The 21685-nt window shown below is 42.2% G+C and overlaps 1 protein-coding gene across 3 annotated transcripts in view; it reads left to right on the top strand.

Moving 5' to 3' along the window:
* Positions 1 to 21685, top strand: part of arhgef18b (rho/rac guanine nucleotide exchange factor (GEF) 18b) — a 52615-nt gene that overhangs the window by 10181 nt on the left and 20749 nt on the right. For 2 of the 3 annotated variants that reach the window (XM_062555842.1, XM_062555843.1), the window contains 13 exons: positions 5801 to 5868; positions 6192 to 6228; positions 10314 to 10533; positions 10751 to 10854; positions 11100 to 11240; positions 11870 to 12111; positions 12373 to 12498; positions 12901 to 13018; positions 13521 to 13775; positions 14411 to 14487; positions 14862 to 15040; positions 15325 to 15398; positions 15887 to 16072. In XM_062555842.1, the coding sequence (XP_062411826.1) occupies positions 5801 to 5868; positions 6192 to 6228; positions 10314 to 10533; positions 10751 to 10854; positions 11100 to 11240; positions 11870 to 12111; positions 12373 to 12498; positions 12901 to 13018; positions 13521 to 13775; positions 14411 to 14487; positions 14862 to 15040; positions 15325 to 15398; positions 15887 to 16072 (1827 nt within the window). Of the gene's footprint in view, positions 1 to 1917; positions 1970 to 5800; positions 5869 to 6191; positions 6229 to 10313; positions 10534 to 10750; positions 10855 to 11099; positions 11241 to 11869; positions 12112 to 12372; positions 12499 to 12900; positions 13019 to 13520; positions 13776 to 14410; positions 14488 to 14861; positions 15041 to 15324; positions 15399 to 15886; positions 16073 to 21685 lie in introns of those variants that run through there. The other variant, XM_062555844.1, reaches the window with a different exon arrangement.

Here is a 21685-nt window from a genome sequence, read left to right as displayed (position 1 = left end):
TGCACTGGACATTAAAGAAAGTCTAATGAAATCCAACCACTTGTGGTTTTGTTTCCTAAAATGATCGTAATAATGTAGGCCTAGGTTATTATAGGCCGTTTTGACATTTATAAAGAACTCACAACATGTGGACTAGCCTGTCATTCGTCAATTTAAGTTTCAAAATGCCAACTTAATTCGGTTTTAAAAATTCTGATATGTTGCACCTTACTTGCATGCCATGTTATAACTGTTTGTTGTCTCTTTAAATCGGGCCCCAACCCAGTGAATCGGCTTTGGAATGCTTGGTCTGGATTGTGTGCCTGTGATTGTTCCCACAATGCCTTGAGAATCCAAGAAGCGGACTAAACTCAGCATCCGACAAACTATGCAGGCAATAAATCTATTTTCATGGTTTTGTACTGGAACAAGTGATGTGTCGTTCGATTACCTGGGATATGACGAGGGACTCTAAACATAATCCAGAAGTCTTGACCGAAACAAAACGGTAAGCCGATGTTCAGACGCATCAGGTGCATTTGATCCAACCAACATAACAAGTGAGCTAGCCAGTCAGCTAGCTACCTTGTTTGACTTGGCTAGTTCGTACCGTTAGCCTGAAGCCAGCTGGACAACCAATGTAGCCTATCCTACCATAGCTAGAGAGCTACTGCAAGTGATTAGCTAGCAACAACCTGTTGAAAATTATTCTTGGAGCCATGTCTAAGCCATTATCAAAGAGATCATTTTCGCCAAACTCTGCGATAATGTTTTAGAGTGAAAATATTATTTGGATATTTTTAAGTGTTCTATCTTGTTTGGTTGATAGAGATGTAGCACAACGTTAATGTTTGGTTTTGTGGGCAGCAACGGGTAGTCAACTATCGCTAGTAGCTGTTAGTTAGAAGCACAAATGCAAGATGAAACGTATAGTAAGAACTGTTTTTTTTTTAACAGAAATAAAAAACAAATAAACAAACAAAAACTCTCGGAAAGTGCATGGAATTGAATTTAACTGCTGTTCCGGTGTCAAATACTAGACGGTTGGGTAGCTGAGTGTCTCGCATCCTTGCCACTCAAATAACGTTAGAGGACACATCCCCTCTTGGCTGCCTAGCTTGTGGTCATTAGAATCTAGCTGCTTGATGTTGGTTTCAGCTTACATTGAATGGAACGTTAGTTTGTTACAATTTGTACGACCTGAATCTCTTAACTAGTTGTCTTGTCAAGATAAGTTACAAAGTAACATTAACAGTCTGTGCGACAGTTATCGAGCATGGTATTAGTCAACGCTACTTAGTAGATAGCAGGCAGCTTAAATGTTTCTAATGTTAGGGCCGCATCAGGGCTCCAGTGGATGTTTTTGTTCTGAAAAAATGTTTATTGTTTAACAGTTAATCATGTACTCCTACGTTCAGTTAACGTTTAACGTCGTCACATACGTCGAGAGTATGACTCGTTTCTAAGGCACGAACTCAAATATTTCAGGTTAGGTTAACGTTACTGTTTGGCAAATTAAGAAATCTCGCGGACAAAATGACTGTCAGGTCATGTTAATCACAATTAGGTTGGTTTTATTCTTTTTGGAAAGGAGTAGATTCTACCAAATATATCACTCTGTTGATATTGAAATTGAAGGGCTTAGATGCCTCATCACACACTGTATTCGACAAATTAAACGGTTTAAAAGAATTTTAGACGTCTCGTCGTCCCACGTTATACATATCGAGTGATTGGTAGCCTACTCGAACCTCTGCCGTCAGGTTTGCTGAGTTCTGGAAGCCCCTGAATTCGTTCGTGGGAATGGTCACATGTAGTTGATTGGGTTTGGCAGACCTGCTAGACTAGAGCATTGGTAGGCTACTCACTTTAGCTTAGTTTTGTGTCTGCACGCTTGGCTGCCCCTCAGTCTTCTGGTCTACGCTTCCTCCCCTCTTACCACCAGCAGCAACCAGCCTGGGCAGGCATGCCCTCCGCAGAGACCTCATTGGTGAGGTGCCTTGTATTGGGTACAGGTTGATTGTGGTGTGTGTGTGTGTGTTTGTATGTATGTAATTCCTCGGTAGGAAATGTGATGAAATCTGTTCAGCAAGGCTAAGATGGCCATGTTGTGTTCAAATGAATTGTGATGGAGCATATTCAACATGATAAGGAAGTCTGTGTGGGGAAATGTATCCTTAGCCATTCTGTTGCAACTCTGTGAAGTTGACCTTGACGCTCGAGGACTTAATGAGTTGTAGTGTTATTTACAACTGTTCTGATAAATCAGATGTAGCCTTGTCCGTGTAAGGGACAGGACTGTGGATAGGTAGGTTTCCATTGGGCTCTTAGTGAGTAAATGATTGTTAGTGCTGTAGATAAGTGCTTCAGTGTCAATTAGGTGTTAAGGTTCCATTATCAGTGACTGCGCTTAGAAAGTTTCAAAAGCCCTCACCTCGTACCCTTTAGACTAAAGTATAGCTGTTCCCTTCTATGGGGAAACAGTGCTGTATGGAGAGAGAGTAATGTAGGATAGATAGCCTATACCCTCTATTTTAAAGTGTTTTACTGTTTAATTGGTGTTGCACAATGTCCATGTCAATATCTTTTTCTTGTAAAGATTGTTTGTATTCCCAGTCTGTGACAATTGGATAAGAGGAGTCTGTTACCTTGAATGTTTGGCAACTGGAGATGAGTCATACTGTGGTTGTGCACTGCTGTACAAAAGTGCTCAGGGATTCATGCTTTGGGTGGTGGTTCCATCTCTTCCAGTATGCTCTTATTTCTCAAGCATTCACTTTCTCTTGGTTTTCCTCTCCCTCTCTTTTTCAGTCTATCGCTCTCTCTCTCTGTCTGTCTCTCTCTCTGTGGTGGCGGTGTGGAGAGACAGCACCTGCTGCTGCAGGGCACACCCTTGATGTCTGCTGTGTTAGTGAGCAGGTGCAGGAAGAGGCAAGGGATTGCCTCGATACACACACACACACACACACACACACACACACACACACACACGTACACTGTATGCACACAGAAACACAAGCGCTATGTATGTACCACTACCAGATGTGCTACTTTTTTACATTATTGTTGCCAAGAGCAATGTTTGTTTTTAATACAATTCAAGCTGGTATTGAACATATGGTTGTTCTGTACTTTGCCTATCATTGGTATAGTGGACATGATTGTTGTTGATACAGTTGATTGTGCTTAAGATTATTGGTTGTTTTTTAAGGAGCATTTTCCCCCACAATCTTTCCTCTTATGGGGCTGACCTAGTCAGGTTCAAGTTGTTCATGAACTGATTGACATAGACCATCCAAAGTGGGCTGGAAGTCTGGCTTTGGCTTGATGAAAAGTGGGAAAATGCCTGTAGGGATGGCAGTGGATGTTGCTTTACTGTGGTAAAACATCACACTCACCCCTTACATGGGCACAATCAAAGCCCATCCCTGTAGCTACAACCACACAGTTAACCCAGTTTCAGACCTTTGTAATCAGTCTCATCAGACAAGTGCTAGTTTATAGAAATTCATGTCTATCTCTTATCTTCAATTATCTTAAAACATTGAATTGTGTAATGTTGTAAAAAAGAACACACCAAAATCTCCAGGATAGCTAGGATAGTTAAATGGTAATTAGAAAAGTACACACCATAACTTGTCCAGTTGCATTAAGTCCTGCAGAAGTCAAAATGCTGAATGGGTGCACAAGGCACAAGGTATGTGTCAATGCATAGGCTTGATTGCTTCAGTTTGCAGCCGTGGTTGTGTGTGCATGTGCATGCATGCATGCGTGCGTTTTCATAGTGTTGACATACTCTAGCCTCAGTAACAGTTCCAACTCATAATCAATAATGGTGATTAAGGTGGCTGCAGGTGAGGTATTTGCAGTAGTGCGTTGATATCTGGCTGCACATTGAACAAGCAGAGTTTTATCAAACAAGGTAATCTATTTGTGGCTTATTCGTTGTTAAAATCCCAATCACAGAACATTCTCTCTGTTCAGAACACAGCCTTCCAGCTCCCCGCCTCAGCCTCTGGACAGATAATTACAGCAAAGTCAAGCGACCACAGTCTCTCATGTGCAAGAATGGCTTGCAGAAATATACCACAAGCTGCTTTTTTAGGCCATGTAGCAGGTACAGGGTATAGTACCACATATTGTGTGTGTGAGCTAGAGCAACCAGAGTACATCTGCTGACGTTGTCTGGCTGTAGCTTCTATCAGACATGCACACCACACCAAAATGATTAGCTCTCAGCCACAGCATTAGTTCACTATGTCGTAGCAGCTACTTAAGTCCAGCTAAATATTCAGCATGACATTTTAAAACACTAAGGAAAGCACTGTTTATCATGGAGAGTTGAAAAGATTTACAAGCAATTGGCAGTCCATTATTAGGCCTAACTGCAGCCATTATGGATTGGCTGGGTTCCTTGCTGTTGGAGCCCAACCTTGTGGGGGTCGTTCACCTGTAAACCTGGCCCTTCATCTTGCCCTGAACAAGTCCTATGATAAATTAATAGCACCATGTTGTCTAACTCCATCTGGCCACCATTGGCCTTGCATACTCACATCTTCAGTAAAGCACCATTGGGGTTATTGATTGGTTCCCATGCTGTATGTAGATTGTGTCTTTCTGCCAGAGTACTGGCAGTTGTTTTTGTGGTTGGATTGTGTTTTTCACTTTTGTTATGAATCAAGTGTCTGTTGCCGTTTGGCCGTGTTGGCCTTCTTGTCGGACTGCAAAAGTTTGATTTGGTTTCAGTATGCGTCTCCACTGCCGCCGTTTAGATCATGCTGTTGATGTCTGGGAACGTTAAGTACCTCCACCCACCCTCAAAGAGCCTGACCTAACTCATGATAATCTTGAATATGACAGCCCTGTCTATCATGTGACACAGCTTAGTCTAGCAGTGCAGTTGAATGTTTAAATCTTTTTAATCAGCTGTGTGTGATGTTGAGTGGGGGGAAGGGTGGGTGGGTGGGTGTGCAGGAATGGTTTCAACCATAGTCCAGAAACCTTGCCTCACACTGATGAGGGGCAGCCGTGGTGTACTGGTTAGCGCATCGGGCTTGTCACCACGGCTGAAGTGCCCTTGAGCAAGGCACCTAACCCCTCACTGCTCCCCGAGCGCCGCTGGTTGGGCAGGCAGCTCACTGCTCTGGGTTGTGTGATTCACCTCACTGTGTGTTAACTGTGTGCTGTGTGTTCACTAATTCGGTTAAATTGGGTTAAATGCAGAGAACTGAATTTCCCTCACGGGATCAAAAAAGTATATATTCTATTCTTCTATTCTATTGATTATGGTCAGTAATCCATTAGTGATTAATCAATATTTTGGAAGGAGAGGCATACGCCATGCTTAAACTTCGACTGACAGAGGAGCAAGCGAAGTTCACACATTAACCACTCATTAGGCATGTTTCATTTTGCATATGTTTTAGTTGATGGATAGTGTAGTGCCTTGTGTGGTTATAACAGATGAGTAGGCCTGCTGTTCTTCCCTGTAGTCATCTAGGCTGTTCATGATGTAGTTTTCTAATTCAGGCCCAAAACCCCACAACAGCATTTTGAGTTTGATGTCGCCAAACATACATACACACACATGCCACAATACATCAGTTAGTGATCTACCTAGTTTTTGTTATCAGTGGCAGCTGCGCTGTTATTGATGTTTTGCAAGGCACGGCTTGGATTTTAGCTAGTGTGTGACAAAAACAGCTTACTGCTGCTTTGAGGTGCACTGCTAATCAAGCAAATCCGCAGCATTGAGACCGCTGTGGCCTGAGCTTGCGGGTTGGCATCACTGATGTACCTCTGTTCTGTCTCCGCCTGACAGACTGTGCTGTGAACGTCCACAAGAGCTGCAAGAGTCTGCTGGCAGAGTGCAGTAGCAGTAAACACAAGGTAAGTGTTTCCCATCACTGGCTTTAACAGTACATTCATACATTGGCCCATAGAAATGTCTAGAGATATATGTTATATATTCGTTAGACAGTCTGCATATATTTGTATTAACTAATGCTCAGTAGGTGTTTAGTAATGGTGCAAGAGGTGTAGTAGCAATTGGATTTGTAATAGCTCATCAAGCTCAACTGTAGATTAGATTTTTTGCGTGGGTCTTCCGTAGGAGTGCCCTACTGTATGTCATAGTCAACAGCACTTCTTAACGATTAGAATTAATTCCTCCAGCTATAGAAGTTTACAGTTACCTTGTTTTCTCTCAACAGTTCAGAGAATCTGTGAAGACCAGTGGCCCAGCACAAAGTAAGTGACTCAGACATCCAAGCAAGCACACGTTACCAATTAAAGGTGTTAGTGTGTTCTCACAAAAAGAAACTGCAGGAGTTTTCAACCCGGGCCCTGTTTTTACATTTTCTTCTTAGGAGTTAGGAGTTTTAATTTTCACTACGGCTGGATATGAACAAAATGTTTTTATTTTTTCCCCCCAACACTGACTAGGCTATAAATGGCATTGCAAGTGTACTTCACTGCATGGAGAACATCCCCTCAGAGATAAACCTGTGTCTGTTTACACCTATAAGTGTAAAGAAGCTTTATTAACTGACCCTTTGCACAGCCTAGATCTTAGCCTCCTTTTCTCCCTGGTCTTTGACCTAGCATCTCATTAGTTTTACACTAGTAATATTATTAACATATTAGTTAAAACAACCTGATTTAATGCGAATTCAGTAGAATTTCTACCCTGCACATATGCCAATCACATGCATTCAGCAATCAGCATAGACTCCCATATCATGTGGGAGTGGTGGGTGGGAAACTGAGGGAAGTTTGCAAAAAGAGTTGCCCAGTTCTGGGCTCGTCATCACTTTGGTCCTCATTCAAACAGGAGGACATATTTTCCATCTCTAATGGGATGGTTAATAATCATATGGTCATATTACTGGTCTGATTTAGCTCATAATCTAAAAGGTGTGAGGTGATATGCAATTAACATTATTTTCTTATAATTGTTTTATTTGTTTTACCATTTTCTGGGATTCTGACTGGACAAAGTGATCGTCAGTCAATGTTACAACCAATTGGATTTTGTTGTTGAATAGTATGGCATACCTTGGGCAGTTCAGTGGTTTCTGTGTCAATAGATTGCTGCTAGCGATTTGCTTTGGCTGGCGAACCGAAGATTAGAATACGTTTTGTCATTTGTGTAACAAGTCAAATTCAGTCAGTGTTCATGGCAGTCTTGGCTAGCTAACATTAGTAAAAAAAATAGACAGACGAACAGGATCCAATAAACAGCTCTGGCGGTTAGCTTAGCATGCTGGTAAACCATAGGTAGAGAATGTAATTCCTGGTAGCACGCTAGCTGTCTAAATATGATACATTAAGCAAAAATATGAATGAATCATATTGCTTACTATAAAACAAAATGTTTAAATGTATGTTTTTATGAAGCAGTTTGTATGAATTAGCCAAAATTCCATGAAAACTTCCAATTTGGAATATCTTCCCACAGAAAATTTCCAGAAATGTACAGACATTTTTCCGCCCTTTTCCAACCCTATAAACACCTCAAGCATTTTTTTTTCACTGTTCCATAGTATTATTCTATACTTCTGTGATGAGTCATGGTTGTTGTTGCCATTGTTATTGTTTTTCTGGCCTCCCTGCCATTCGATTGGTCAATTAAGCTCAAGGCGTGCACTCCTGGCAGGAGAAGATCACAAGGGTCCCTCCGTGGCAAATTAAATCAGCCTCCCTCACCTGAAGGATTAGCTTCACATCCCACAAATTCATTAATTAAGGACCCTTAATGTGTGTTTTTCAATACAAAACATGTTTGGATGACCCACATACCCTGAACAAAAACTACATTTGTATATGTTTACCTGTCATGGTATAGTTTATCTGGTTGTCCTCTGGCCATGTGAAGGTGAGATTAGGAAGTGGTTGAAATGAGAAGGCTTTCTCTCGCCCTTCCCTTCCCTCAGCAGTGTTCATTAGTGTCCACCAGTGAGGCCTCAGGAGATTAGTTGGTGTTTTTGTCATCAGATTCTAGCATTTTCTGCCCCACACGGATGGAGAGGCCAGGTTTCCACAGCTCAGCGGGAAGTGTGAGGGGCAACAGAGGTGCAAATTGCTAACTTGAAACAAGTAGTCCATGGGCCTCAGACAAAAAAATCACCATTGGTACCATCTGAAGTGAAAAGGTCTATCAATGACCTATGTAATCCTCCATCTGCAAGAGGGACATATTCTGAATCTTATATGATAACCTCTGCAAAGTGGTAGCTAAAGTGTATATACCATGGCTTTTATACAAATTCCATACAATATAGGACAGTATGAACAAGTAATGGTAAGTCAAAGCATGCAGGAAGGAGGGAGAAGTCGTAGAGCATGTTAGATCACATCTAGAGGATAGACATTTAGAAAATATATAGTTTAGGTGATTATTTAGCTTTCCCTTTATAGTAGAGGCCAAAATGTATTAGCCATACCGCTGGTTCGCCTACATAGTCTATGCACAGCTCATCTTATGTTACATCGCATCTAGAGGTATGGGCTTTTTGAATATAGTTTATGTAGCTAAATTACCTTTCCCTTAATGGCCCTGAACTGGTCAAAATGTGTCACCGGTACACTTGATACATAAAGAAGAGCACTGTGTATGCACATTAGTTTTACCAAAGGGATGTTTCCAATTTGTATATGTGTTCTGATGCATTTCATCCTTCCTGGAAACACTGTAGTAGTGTAAAACAAAGTCTGGGCCTCTGTTGAATGACATGATCTGGTGACAAACTGCGATATAAACAATATTCTAAATGTTCACTGTAAATATGAATCCTAGCCAAATTCTCACATACCATATGGTGTAACATTGTATTGTTGCATTTTCACTTACTGTCCATAGCTTACATAAGAAACTACTTACAGAGTGAACTGTTACAGTACAGCATTTTGACTATCTTGTTCGTAAACAGTGGAAAAATGACATGTTATTGTAATGGCACTGACATGTTGATAAACTATATATTTTTTGAGCAAGCTACAAACGTTTGCAGGTCATCCAGCGCTACTCTGTTCCTGTGTGGCATATATGAGTTTCAGCAGCACAGTGTTACACATAACTGTATGAGGGAGATTGTAGGAGATTTATATCACTTTTACAATGCTGTTTGTATTACAGTTTGTATGCAGATGATGTCATCCATTGCCATATGATAACAAAAGACGTGCGCTGTTTGATAGTGCAGCAATACTTTGCAGAAAGAAAAAATGCACATAATTATATGAACAAGCCTTTACGCAAGCAATCGCATGGATGTGGCAAAATATTTACTCTTTATTCGAAATAATAAGAAATTGTGTTATGTTGAGCACAATTAAGTAGATGGCAAGTTGAACACGTAATTTTGAGAATTTAAATTATTTCTGATCACGCCTTTGTTGCAAATCTGTTTCCACAAGGCTGTTTGTTCTGAAAAAAGTTTTAAACATTTTAACCAATGTCTAGCCCATGGTCTAAATCTACCATGCTTCTCTCTGGATTCTTCATCTGGAACATTCCATCTGAAGCTAGAACAAGCCTTTTTATTTTTTGTATTTTTCACTTTTGGGAATGCACTTTGTGTTATTAATATGGAATTGAAGTGTTAACTGGCTCTTTTCCCATGGATAGTTGGATTATTTAAGTGAATTGAGTGCATGTACAGAAAAGCCTTGGCGAAAGCCTGGTCTCTTTGAAGGCTCTCTGTTAAACATACTGCTGTAGATTAAGCAGTGTCTGCTGCTCTCCTGTCCCCAGGTGATGGGGCTTGTTTTTTTCCCTGATTATGGCGCTCATGCCTGCTGCCCTCCTTGAGTGAATTAAGCTCCAGAAGTGATCTCTGGAGAGGCTTGGTGCCTGAGCCCCCAGTAGAAGTGCCCCCCCCCCCCTCACTAATCAGACTTTCTCACTCTGGCTGGCCTACCACAGCCACCCTGCAGGAGTGGTCTAGGAGGAGGGCAGGGTGTAAAACATAGACAATTCAAGATGTGTGATTTCTAGAAGCTTCCCTGCAGGGAGGTGGGTGTGGAATTCTATAAAAGGCCGCCTCAGACTTCGCCGGGCGGCCAATTCTCGACTGGCTGTTCGACTTTAGCATTAACGCATTGGCTTCAGACCTCTGCTCGTCGGTCCATGGACCTGGCGGTCGGCGGCGGGTCGAACCGGGCTGCGCAGCGGCGGGCCGCCCGTGCGTCCCGGGGCCTCTCGCGGCGCCTGGACATGCGGATGCTCCTGCACGGCAACCTGCTCCGCTGCAGCCTGCTGGGCTCCCGCCCGCCCACCTGGCTGCAGCGCTACCGGCATTCTCACCCCTCGTCCTCCTCTCCCTCCTCAACAGCCATCAAGGACCAGCCCTGCGCCGGGACCTCATCCCACCACCAACACCAGTCGCCTCAGCAGCAGCAGCAGCAGCAGCAGACGGTGACGACAACGACTCTGCACCCCTGGGCCGCCGATGGCTCCTGCCGGCCTCCACGCGCCCCAGGCATGACCATCACCCCGAGAGGACCGAGCGCCACCACCAGCAACTCCACCCTCAACCACTGCAGCAGCTCAGGGTCAGTGGAGACCCAGCCTCCCTCCACTGGGAGCCCAGAACCTGCCAAATCAATAGAGATTTAACTACTGCTCCATACTAACTGTTTGATGCATAGTGTTTTGTTGAAAACATTACGTTTAAATGTTTTTTTTGGGGGGGGGGGTAAGAAACCAATGCTCAGTGCTGGATGTGTTTTTTTGTTTGTATATCTTGGCTGAAAGCGTTGCCTCTCTCAGATCTCTTCCAGGAGAGATGGATGAAACGGAAGGCAGGATTAAGCGATTCGCTGAGGACACGGTCTCCCTGGCCCCCTCTACCACCGAGTCCATCATCGTAGACGGTGAGGGTGCACACTGAGCTTGGCAATGGGTGATGGTGTATCCAGTCACTCTCTTATCCTACATCCCCCAGTCAGTCTTCCTCTCATTCTCTTTGTTTCTTCTCTTTTATAATTTCCCCATCTTTTACCCCCACTATTTCTCTCCCTGTCTCTCTCTCTCTCCCCCCCCCCCTCTGTCTCTCTCCGTCTCTCTCTCTTTCTTTCTCTCTCTCTCTCTCTCTCCCTCTCTCCCTCTCCCTCTGTAGAAGACTACTTTGCTGGGGTGCGAGTGGACCTGGAGGCTGACGCGCAGGACTATGAGCTGGAGTCGTGGAGCCGGGCCGTGGATCAGCAGTATCTCAAGACCCACTCCAAGGAGGCCATCAAACGGCAGGATGTCATATTTGGTAAGCGACCTCTTTCATGCTCTCACCTCGCCTAGTGTAGAGACTTGTCTGATGCTGATGTGCTGATACTGAATCCATATTGTATTTGTAAGGATTATTATTATTCTTGTTTAAATAGGTTCTGTAGGAATGACTATTCCCTGAAAGTAATGTTTTGTGCGTGTTGAGTGCAGTCCCCGGTAAATGTCAAGTGGTACCCATGGTGATGAGTGTGTGACATGTGTACAGTATTTGGATGGTTTGAGTGCATGTGTTTGTGTATATTTTGATTTGCAAATATGCATCGTGAATATGTACGTCTGGATGGTTCATGTGGGTGTGTGCATGTACATGTGGGTGTGTGCATGTATTTTGATTTGCAAATGTGTGCTGTGAACATGCTTGGTTCGGATCATTTGTGTGTGTGGGTGTGTCTGTAGTTGTGAGAGTGTCAGCAGGTGTATGCATTCAATTGCCTTTGAATGTGTTGCATACGGTATGTTGCATATGTTCACATTTGTTATTGTGTATGTTGCACATTTGTCGTCATTTATTTATGCATATCTGTTTGTCTTTCTTTCTTTCTTCATTCTCTTTCTTTCTTTCTTCCTTCTTTCTCTCTCTCTCTCTCTCTGTCTCTATCCATGCAGAGCTGATCCAGACGGAGGTGCACCACGTGCGGACGCTGAAGACGATGCTGCGTGTGTACCTGCACGAGCTGAGGGACGCGCTGCACTCACAGGAGCGCCGCCTCTTCCCTCGGCTGGAGGGGCTGCTGGAGCTGCACACGCACTTCCTGTCCCGCCTCAAGGAGCGCCGCAGCCAATCGCTGCAGCCGGGCAGCGACCGCAACTACAACATACCCCGGTTGGCAGACATCCTCGTGTCTCAGGTACATGCACACTCACCTACACCGGCTGCTGCTCCATACTAACGGTTGAATGCGGATATGTAGTTCCTCGAGACTAAAGTCCATGTGAACAATTAATGTCAATAAACATATTTGTGCAGACACCCAAAGAAATCCCCTTTACCGTTTCACATTGACAATCTCAGTGTCAATGAATTCTTGTCGGTATTTTGGTGCAATAAGGGTTCGATTTGTTTATCTGTTCTCATTACGCCACTGCTGTATTTGCTTGTCCTGCCGCAGTTTTCTGGTGAGAGTGGCGAGAGGATGAAGGAGTGCTACGGCGATTTCTGCAGCCACCACAGCGAGGCCGTCAGCTTCTACAAAGAGCAGCTGCAGAGCAACAAGAAGTTCCAGAACCAGATACGGGTGAGGACATCCACACACCAAACTCAAAGAGGGCTTTTCCTTTTACTCACAGCTGTGCTATTGATGGGCATGGGGGGCAAATTGCTTGTGGCACAGCTGCATTGCAAAAGCTGCTGACACCGTGTAAAGGTCAACTAGTGTTCAAGTTGACACTGATGTAGAAATAATACTATGAAATAAACAAAAACAAGAATTTATGGAAGCATGCTTTTGCTTCAAAAATGAGAAGGTTTGTGCTGAAATCAGATGTCCAAAGAGCCAGATGTGAGAGGTGCTGAGAGTCAGCACACTCGTTTCCTGTGTTGGCGTGTGTGGGGTTTGTCTGGAGACCTTTGTGGGTTAGAAGGACCCTGTCAGCACTTGGGTGTAACATAATGCGTCTTCCCCTTTTTTTTGTGGCAGAAAATTGGAAACTTGTCCATCGTTCGTCGGTTAGGAGTCCCAGAATGCATCCTGCTGGTCACGCAGCGCATCACTAAATACCCTGTACTGGTGGAGCGCATTCTGCAAAACACAGAAGGTAATGTTGTCCAAATCCAAGCCTGCTTATTCACATACAGATAGTGACTCTATTGCTTATTTACCCTTTACATCTAATCATTTACAGTACTAATACTCATTTACATTTCACACTTACTGGTAAAGGTGCTTTAGATGGTGGCCTGTAGGTTGGTTGGTTGGTTTTTGAGCTCATGCCCATAGTGTGTGTGTGTGTGTGTGTGTGTGTGTGTGTGTGTGTGTGTGTGTGTGTGGCCACACACACTGGTTTGTAGTGTGGGCTGTAGTGGTTGGTAGTAAGGGCTAAACAGCTTGCAAAGTACTGAGCCATCTATGCTATTATTGGCAGCTGCCACATATGGCAGAGACGTTGCTACTTATACCCTTAAGAGCTAAGTATTGTGAAGACCTGGTGCATGCCACTGGTCCACACGTTGGTACAGTACTGCATCCTTAATATTCATGTTCCTGCACCATTTTCTTCATGTGGACATAATGGTTAAATGGTTCAAATGTGTCCACAGCGGGCAGTGAGGAGCAGGAGGAGCTGACGCGGGCGCTGGGCCTGATCAAGGAGGTGATCACGCAGGTGGACACGCAGGTCAGCGACTACGAGAAGGCGTCGAGGCTGCGGGACATTGCCAGCAAGGTGGAGCCCAAGTCGCACGGCAAGATCAAAGATGGCCGCGTGTTCCGCCGCGAGGACCTGGCCCAGGGCCGCCGCAGGCTCCTGCACGAGGGGACCGTCAACTGGAAGGCCGCCTCTGGGAGGCTTAAAGGTAAACACACACACACACACACACGTATACACACACAGACACACACATACACACACTCACACACACACACACACACACACATACATACACACACACACACACACACACACACACACACATGTACACACACACATATACACACTCACACGGACACACACACACACAGACACACACACGTACTTGTCTACGCGTACAAACCTGTAAACGCATGCACATTTATATATGCTGCACTTCACTGATGATATGTCACCTCATGAAGACACATCCTGTCTGTTTCTCACGTTTATACTTTCTCTCACACTTTTGCATAATCAAACCGCAAAACCTCCTCTCACACACCCACCCACACACACACACACACACACACAGACACACACACTCACTCATACCTTCATGCTCATAGGCACACTCTCACCTTCTCTTTGACACAAGCTCCTAACCACACAGGCATGCACATGATCTCATGATCGCTGATCTCAAGGCACACAAACAAGCTGCGCGCACACACACACACACACACACACACACACACACACACACACACACACACACACACACACACACACACACACACACACACACACACACACACACTCATCACATTCACACTTGATGTACTCTTGAACTCCCTTCAGACATTTTGGCAGTCCTGTTGACTGATGTCTTGATACTGCTGCAAGAGAAGGACCAGAGATTTGTCTTCTCCACTGTGGTGAGTTTTGGCTGCCTTTTCTGTTTGTAAACATCAGGTTCAAACATCCTTTAGGCTATAATAGATCAACTGACAGCTCAGTCACAACAATAGTTGTTATTGTCTAGGCGGTTCATTTGTGAATGATGCATTTGATCCCAATGTATCCACCTAGTCATTAGTTGTTGTTGCTCGTTTTATTTTGGTTGTTTTTTTTTTCTGGCCTTCTTTTACAATTGTTTCATAATATTTAAATACAAAGTAAAATCATATGTTGTACCAAAAGAAAAATGACGTAATATAGATTTACATCTGTCTTTGGGTTTCACCACAGCTGAATCAGCACAAGTGTTTTGAGGCTGCAGTGTTGATGAATGTTGTTTTGTCTGGCCCAGGACAACAAGCCGTCGGTGATCTCACTGCAGAAGCTTATTGTGCGGGAGGTGGCGCATGAGGAGAAGGCCATGTTCCTCATCTGCGCCTCCTCCAATGAGCCCGAGATGTACGAGATCCACACCACCTCCAAAGAGGAGCGCAACACCTGGATGACTCACATCAGACAGGCTGTGGAGAGGTATGCTGTCCAGCACACTGTTGCTTGTGTGTGTGTGTCTCTGTATCTAAATGTGTTGTGTGTGTTTGTATGTGTTCATATCCGAACCTGTAAGATTATTTACTGTGTGTGTGTGTGTGTGTGTGTGTGTGTGTGTGTGTGTGTGTGTGTGTGTGTGTGTGTGTGTGTGTGTGTGTGTGTGTGTGTGTGTGTGTGTGTGTGTGTGTGTGTGTCTGTCTGTGTGTGTGTGTGTGTCTGTGTGTGTGTGTGTGTCACATTTTCCTCACCTTTTTGTCCCTTCTCAGTTGCCCTACCACCGAGGAGCGGCTCTTCAGTGAGGAAGAGGAGGCCCGAGCTGTCAGATTCAAAGAGTTCCAAGGTCAGTTTCCACCTCACATCCATGGCCCTTATTTAGTAAAGCCTTCTAGTAGTCTTCACCATTAGGGGGCATTGTTGGTTTAGCTCAGTACTGTACCCATATTTCACTTCTTGTGGAAACAAATCATCTTTGGGACTACAAGGTAGCATCACTTAACTTAAGTAAATCAATAATTATTCTCAAATATAACTTTGTGTTATGCATGATTATTAATTATGCATGATGGGAACATTATATCTTCTCTAAGAATGTCACCTGCCCCAATACTTTCACACAGCACTTCTCTTGTATGTTACCACTTCTCAGAATTCTTTTTAGCTTTTTGTTTTTAGCACGGATGCTGGCAAAACTGATCACAACATGCCCCAGTTACATCACATTGGCCACAGGAGTTACTCATCTGTTCCTCTCTACGGTGGTGGGGTTTTTTGTGTTGTGTTATGTTTGGTCTTTAGTCTGACTTTCTCTTCCCTGTTGGGTTCACACAGAGCGCCTGAACTCTAAAGACTCCCAGATCAGCCAGATCCTGACGGAGAAGCTGGAGCTGTTTGCGGACATGGCCGCGTCGGTGGGCACCGCGGAGGACGCCGGCTCACGCTCCCGCCTGCTGCTGCGCGGTGATACCTCCGACCTCCAGCAGGGGGAGCAGCTGCTCAAGGGAGCCATCACTGAAGGCAAGGCTCACTCACAACACGCCAGAGGCAGAGCTCTAGTTTAGAAGAACATTTGATGTGAAGCCATTCAGCTGTTAATTGTTTTCCTAATTATAGTGCATGAAAATGCACTATATTGTTCTTCCTAGGTTTCTTATTATTCCAACTTCTTCTAACGCTCGCAATTCAGCTTGAAGCGTTTAACGTAAAAACTTGATTCAAACTTTGCTACGTAGGTCTTACTAAGGAGACCTGTGCAATGTATTTTTCAACTTTGTAACTTTTATACTTTTTAAACTATAAATTAAAAACTATTAAACATTTCCCCATAGACTTAACATTGCTCATTATGACATCACGGCAGCAATTAGAATGTTACGCCAGGTGGCCAGTCCAGGTGCAGCAGCTCTCTCTCTCTCTCAGGCTCTTGAGATTACATTTTCTGTTCCCCTGTATCAACTGTATCAACATAAGTCTTCCTAATTACAGTGCATGAAAATGCACTGTACTGTTCTTCCTAGGCTTCTTATTATTATAGTGCATGAAAATGCACTATATTGTTCTTCCTAGGTTTCTTATTATTATTTTTCTTTTTCTTCTAACGCTCGCAATTCAGCTTGAACCGTTTAACGTAGAAACTTGATTCAAACTTTGCTACGTAGGTCTTACTAAGGAGACCTGTGCAATATATTTTTAAACTTTGTAACTTTTATACTTTTTAAACTGTAAATTAAAAACTATTAAACATTTCCCCATAGACTTAACATTGCTCATTATGACATCACGGCAGCAATTAGAATGTTACGCCAGGTGGCCAGTCCAGGTGCAGCAGCTCCTCTCTCTCTCTCAGGCACACTGGCTCTCTTGAGACTACATTTTCTGTTCCCCTGTATCAACTGTATCAACATAAGTCTTCCTAATTCCATCCAACTTTCTATCCATTCATCTTCTTCAAACCATTCACTCATCCACCCATTCTAAACAGTCTGCCTATCAACATCAATTAGACGATCTACATTCAACTTTTAAACAATCTACTCTGTCTCAGGCTTTAAGGATACACTCTGGATCTTAAGACTAGCCAGTTAAATTGATTACACCTGTATCTGTATCCACCACTCTCAGTAGAGAGCTGTGTCTCTCCACTCTACAAGAATATAAGGCACATTCCATCCAACTTTCTATCCATTCATCTTCTTCAGACCATTCACTCATCCACCCATTAAACTGTCTATCAACATCTATTAAACAATCTGCCTATCAACATCCATTAAACTCTCTGTCTATCAACATTAATTAGACTATCTACATTCAACTTTTAAATTATTTACTCTGTCTCTCTGGCTCTCTTAAGACTAGCCAGTTAAATTGATTACACCTGTATCAACTACTCTCACAGAGCTGTATCAGTGTCTCTCTTAACAAGAATATAAGGCACATTCCATCCAACCTTCTATCCATTCATCTTCTTCAGACCATTCACTCATCCACCCATTAAACTGTCAATCAATATCTATTAAACAATCTGCCTATCAACATCCATTAAACATTCTATCTATCAACATTAATTAGACTATCTACATACAACTTTTAAAGTATTTACTGTGGGTCCCTCTCAAGCAGCGCTTATATGTCCTCCCTCGATCCTCGATCCTCAAATATCTACATAAAGAAAGATAGAAGAAGGGCTAGACTATCCCATTGTTGCCGCTCCATCATTCTTTATGTAGATCAGTGAGGAGCGAGAGAGGACGCATAAACGCTATGAGAAGCACCTTCTGTCTCAGGCTTTAAGCATACAATCTCATTAAGACTACAGATCCTGTTTCACTACTTCCTCTGTCCACAACTGTTTCAAAATAAAGGTCCTCACTGCAATAATACACTATTAAATCATTTAACCATTGAAACTACTCAACTATTGAACTGTTCAACCATTCCAACTGTCAGTTATCATCCACTATGCCTCCAGTCAACTATATGAAACCTCCATGTACCTAGCAACCAACATAGCAACCATTAAAAAGTGTTTATGACCGTTTCCATAGCAACCAACATGATTATACTGCAGTAACTTCTTGTTTCCTGATAGTGGCCACCATGGATACCCTAGCAACAAATGTTTCAAAATAAAAGTCCTCACTAGCAAGTTAGCTAGTTACCATGGTTAGCATAGTTAGCATTGTTAGCATTGTTAGCATAACTGCAAAAAATCATCAACTAAGTTAGCTAATCAACCTGGTTAGCATTGTTAGCAAATTTAGCATTGTTAGCATAGTTAGCATTTTTAGCATTACTGCTAGAAATCATCGGTTAAGTTAGCTAATCAACCTGGTTAGCATTGTTAGCATTGCTAGCATAGTAAGCATTTTTAGCGTAACTGCTAGAAATCATTAGCTAAGTTAGCTAATCAACATTTTAACATGAATAGAAATCATTAGTTAAGTTAGAACTGGAACGTTTCATCTTTAAACTGTCTACCTTCACACTATCAACTCTCTGTAAACTATGCAACCACCATGTTTACCCTAGCTACACCTTAGTAACCATATCTACATTATCTATCTATTTTTGCATTTTCATGCACTGGTAATTCCTTGGAATTGCATTTCTAGTTATTTTTCTTCTTCTAACGCTCGCAATTCAGCTTGAACCGTTAAACGTAGAAACTTCATTCAAACTTCGTTGCGTAGGTCTTGCTTATGCCATATGTGCTTTGTATTTTTCAACTTTGTAACTTTTATACTTTTTGAACTATTAAATAAAAACTATTAACAATTTCCCCATAGACTTAACATTGCTCATTATGACATCACGGCAGCAATTAGAATGTTACGCCAGGTGGCCAGTCCAGGTGCAGCAGCTCTCTCTCTCTCTCAGGCTGGCTCTCTTGAGACTACATTTTCTGTTCCCCTGTATCAACTGTATCAACATAAGTCTTCCTAATTCCATCCAACTTTCTATCCATTCATCTTCTTCAAACCATTCACTCATTCACCCATTCTAAACAGTCTGCCTATCAACATCAATTAGACGCTCTACATTCAACTTTTAAACAATCTACTCTGTCTCAGGCTGGCTCTCTTAAGACTAGCCAGTTAAATTGATTACACCTGTATCTGTATCCACTACTCTCAGTAGAGAGCTGTGTCTCTCCACTCTACAAGAATATAAGGCACATTCCATCCAACTTTCTATCCATTCATCTTCTTCAGACCATTCACTCATCCACCCATTAAACTGTCTATCAACATCTATTAAACAATCTGCCTATCAACATCCATTAAACTCTCTGTCTATCAACATTAATTAGACTATCTACATTCAACTTTAAAATTATTTACTCTGTCTCAGGCTTTAAGCATATACACTCTGGCTATCTTAAGACTAGCCAGTTAAATTGATTACACCTGTATCAACTACTCTCAGAGAGCTGTATCAGTGTCTCTCTTAACAAGAATATAAGGCACATTCCATCCAACCTTCTATCCATTCATCTTCTTCAGACCATTCACTCATCCACCATTAAACTGTCAATCAATATCTATTAAACAATCTGCCTATCAACATCCATTAAACATTCTGTCTATCAACATTAATTAGACTATCTACATACAACTTTTAAAGTATTTACTGTGGGTCCCTCTCAAGCAGCGTTTATATGTCCTCCCTCGCTCCTCGATCCTCAATGATCTACATAAAGAAAGATAGAAGAAGGGCTAGACTATCCCATTGTTGCCGCTCCATCATTCTTTATGTAGATCAGTGAGGAGCGAGAGAGGACGCGTAAACGCTATATGAGAGGCACCTTCTGTCTCAGGCTTTAAGCATACAATCTCATTAAGACTACAGATCCTGTTTCACTACTTCCTCTGTCCACAACTGTTTCAAAATAAAGGTCCTCACTGCTATAATACACTATTAAATCATTTAACCATTGTAACTACTCAACTATTTAACTGTTCAACCATTCCAACTGTCAGTTATCAAGTATGCCTCCAGTCAACTACACGAAACCTCCATGTACCTAGCAACCAACATAGCAACCATTAAAATTAAGCGTTTATGACCGTTTCCATAGCAACCAACATGATTATACTGCAGTAACTTCTTGTTTACTGATAGTGGCCACCATGGATACCCTAGCAACAAATGTTTCAAAATAAAAGTCCTCACTAGCAAGTTAGCTAGTTAGCATGGTTAGCATAGTTAGCATTGTTAACATAGTTAGCATTTTAGCATTACTGCAAAAAAACATCTAACTAAGTTAGCTAATCAACCTGGTTAGCATTGTTAGCAATTTTACCATTGTTAGCATAGTTAGCATTTTTAGCATTATTGCTAGAAATCATCAGTTAAGTTAGCTAATCAACCTGGTTAGCATTGTTAGTTTAAGTTAGCATTGTTACCATAGTTAGCATTGCTAGCATAGTTAGCATTTTTAGCATAACTGCTAGAAATCATTAGCTAAGTTAGCTAATCAACCTTGTTAACACTGTGAGCATAGTTGACATTTTTACCATTACTGCATGAAATCAGTAGCTAAGTTAACCAATCAACCTGGTTATCATTGTTACCATAGTTAACATTTTAACATGAATAGAAATCATTAGTTAAGTTAGAACTGGAATGTTTCAGCTTTAAACTGTCTACCTTCACACTATCAACTCTCTGTAAACTATGCAACCACCATATTTACCCTAGCTACACCTTAGTAACCATATCTACATTATCTATCTATTTTTGCATTTCATGCACTGGTAATTCCTTGGAATTGCATTTCTAGTTAAACTTCTTCTTCTAACGCTCGCAATTCAGCTTCAACCGTTTAACGTAGAAACTTCATTCAAACTTTGTTGCGTAGGTCTTGCTTATGCCATATGTGCTTTATATTTTTCAACTTTGTAACTTTTATACTTTTTAAACTATTAGTTAAAAACTATCACCATTTCCCCCATAGACTTAACATTGCTCATTATGACATCACGGCAGCAATTAGAATGTTACCCCAGCTGGTCAGCCACCTGGGCACCAACTGTCAGTTTCTCTCAGGCTCCTCTCTGAAGACTACATATTCTGTTCCCCTGTATCCTCTGCGCACAACAGTATCAAAATAAGTCCTCCTAATTCCATCCAACTTTATATCCATTCATCTTCTTCAAACCATTCACTCATCCACCCATTCTAAACAGTCTGCCTATCAACAACATCAATTAGACGCTCTACATTGAACTTTTAAACAATCTACTCTGTCTCAGGCTGGCTCTCTTAAGACTAGCCAGTTAAATTGATTACACCTGTATCTGTATCCACTACTCTCAGTAGAGAGCTGTGTCTCTCCATTCTACAAGAATATAAGGCACATTCCATCCAACATTCTATCCATTCATCTTCTTCAGACCATTCACTCATCCACCCATTAAACTGTCTATCAACATCTATTAAACAATCTGTCTATCAACATCCATTAAACTTTAAATTAAACATTAATTAGACTATCTACATTCAACTTTTAAATTATTTACTCTGTCTCAGGCTTTAAGAGTACTCTGGCACTCTTAAGACTAGCCAGTTAAATTGATTACACCTGTGTCAACTACTCTCAGAGAGCTGTATCAGTGTCTCTCTTAACAA

The sequence above is a fragment of the Sardina pilchardus genome, chromosome 15 (assembly GCF_963854185.1).
Source record: "Sardina pilchardus chromosome 15, fSarPil1.1, whole genome shotgun sequence".
Taxonomy (NCBI): Eukaryota; Metazoa; Chordata; class Actinopteri; order Clupeiformes; family Clupeidae; genus Sardina; species Sardina pilchardus.
This window is presented reverse-complemented; position numbering and strand designations above follow the sequence as displayed.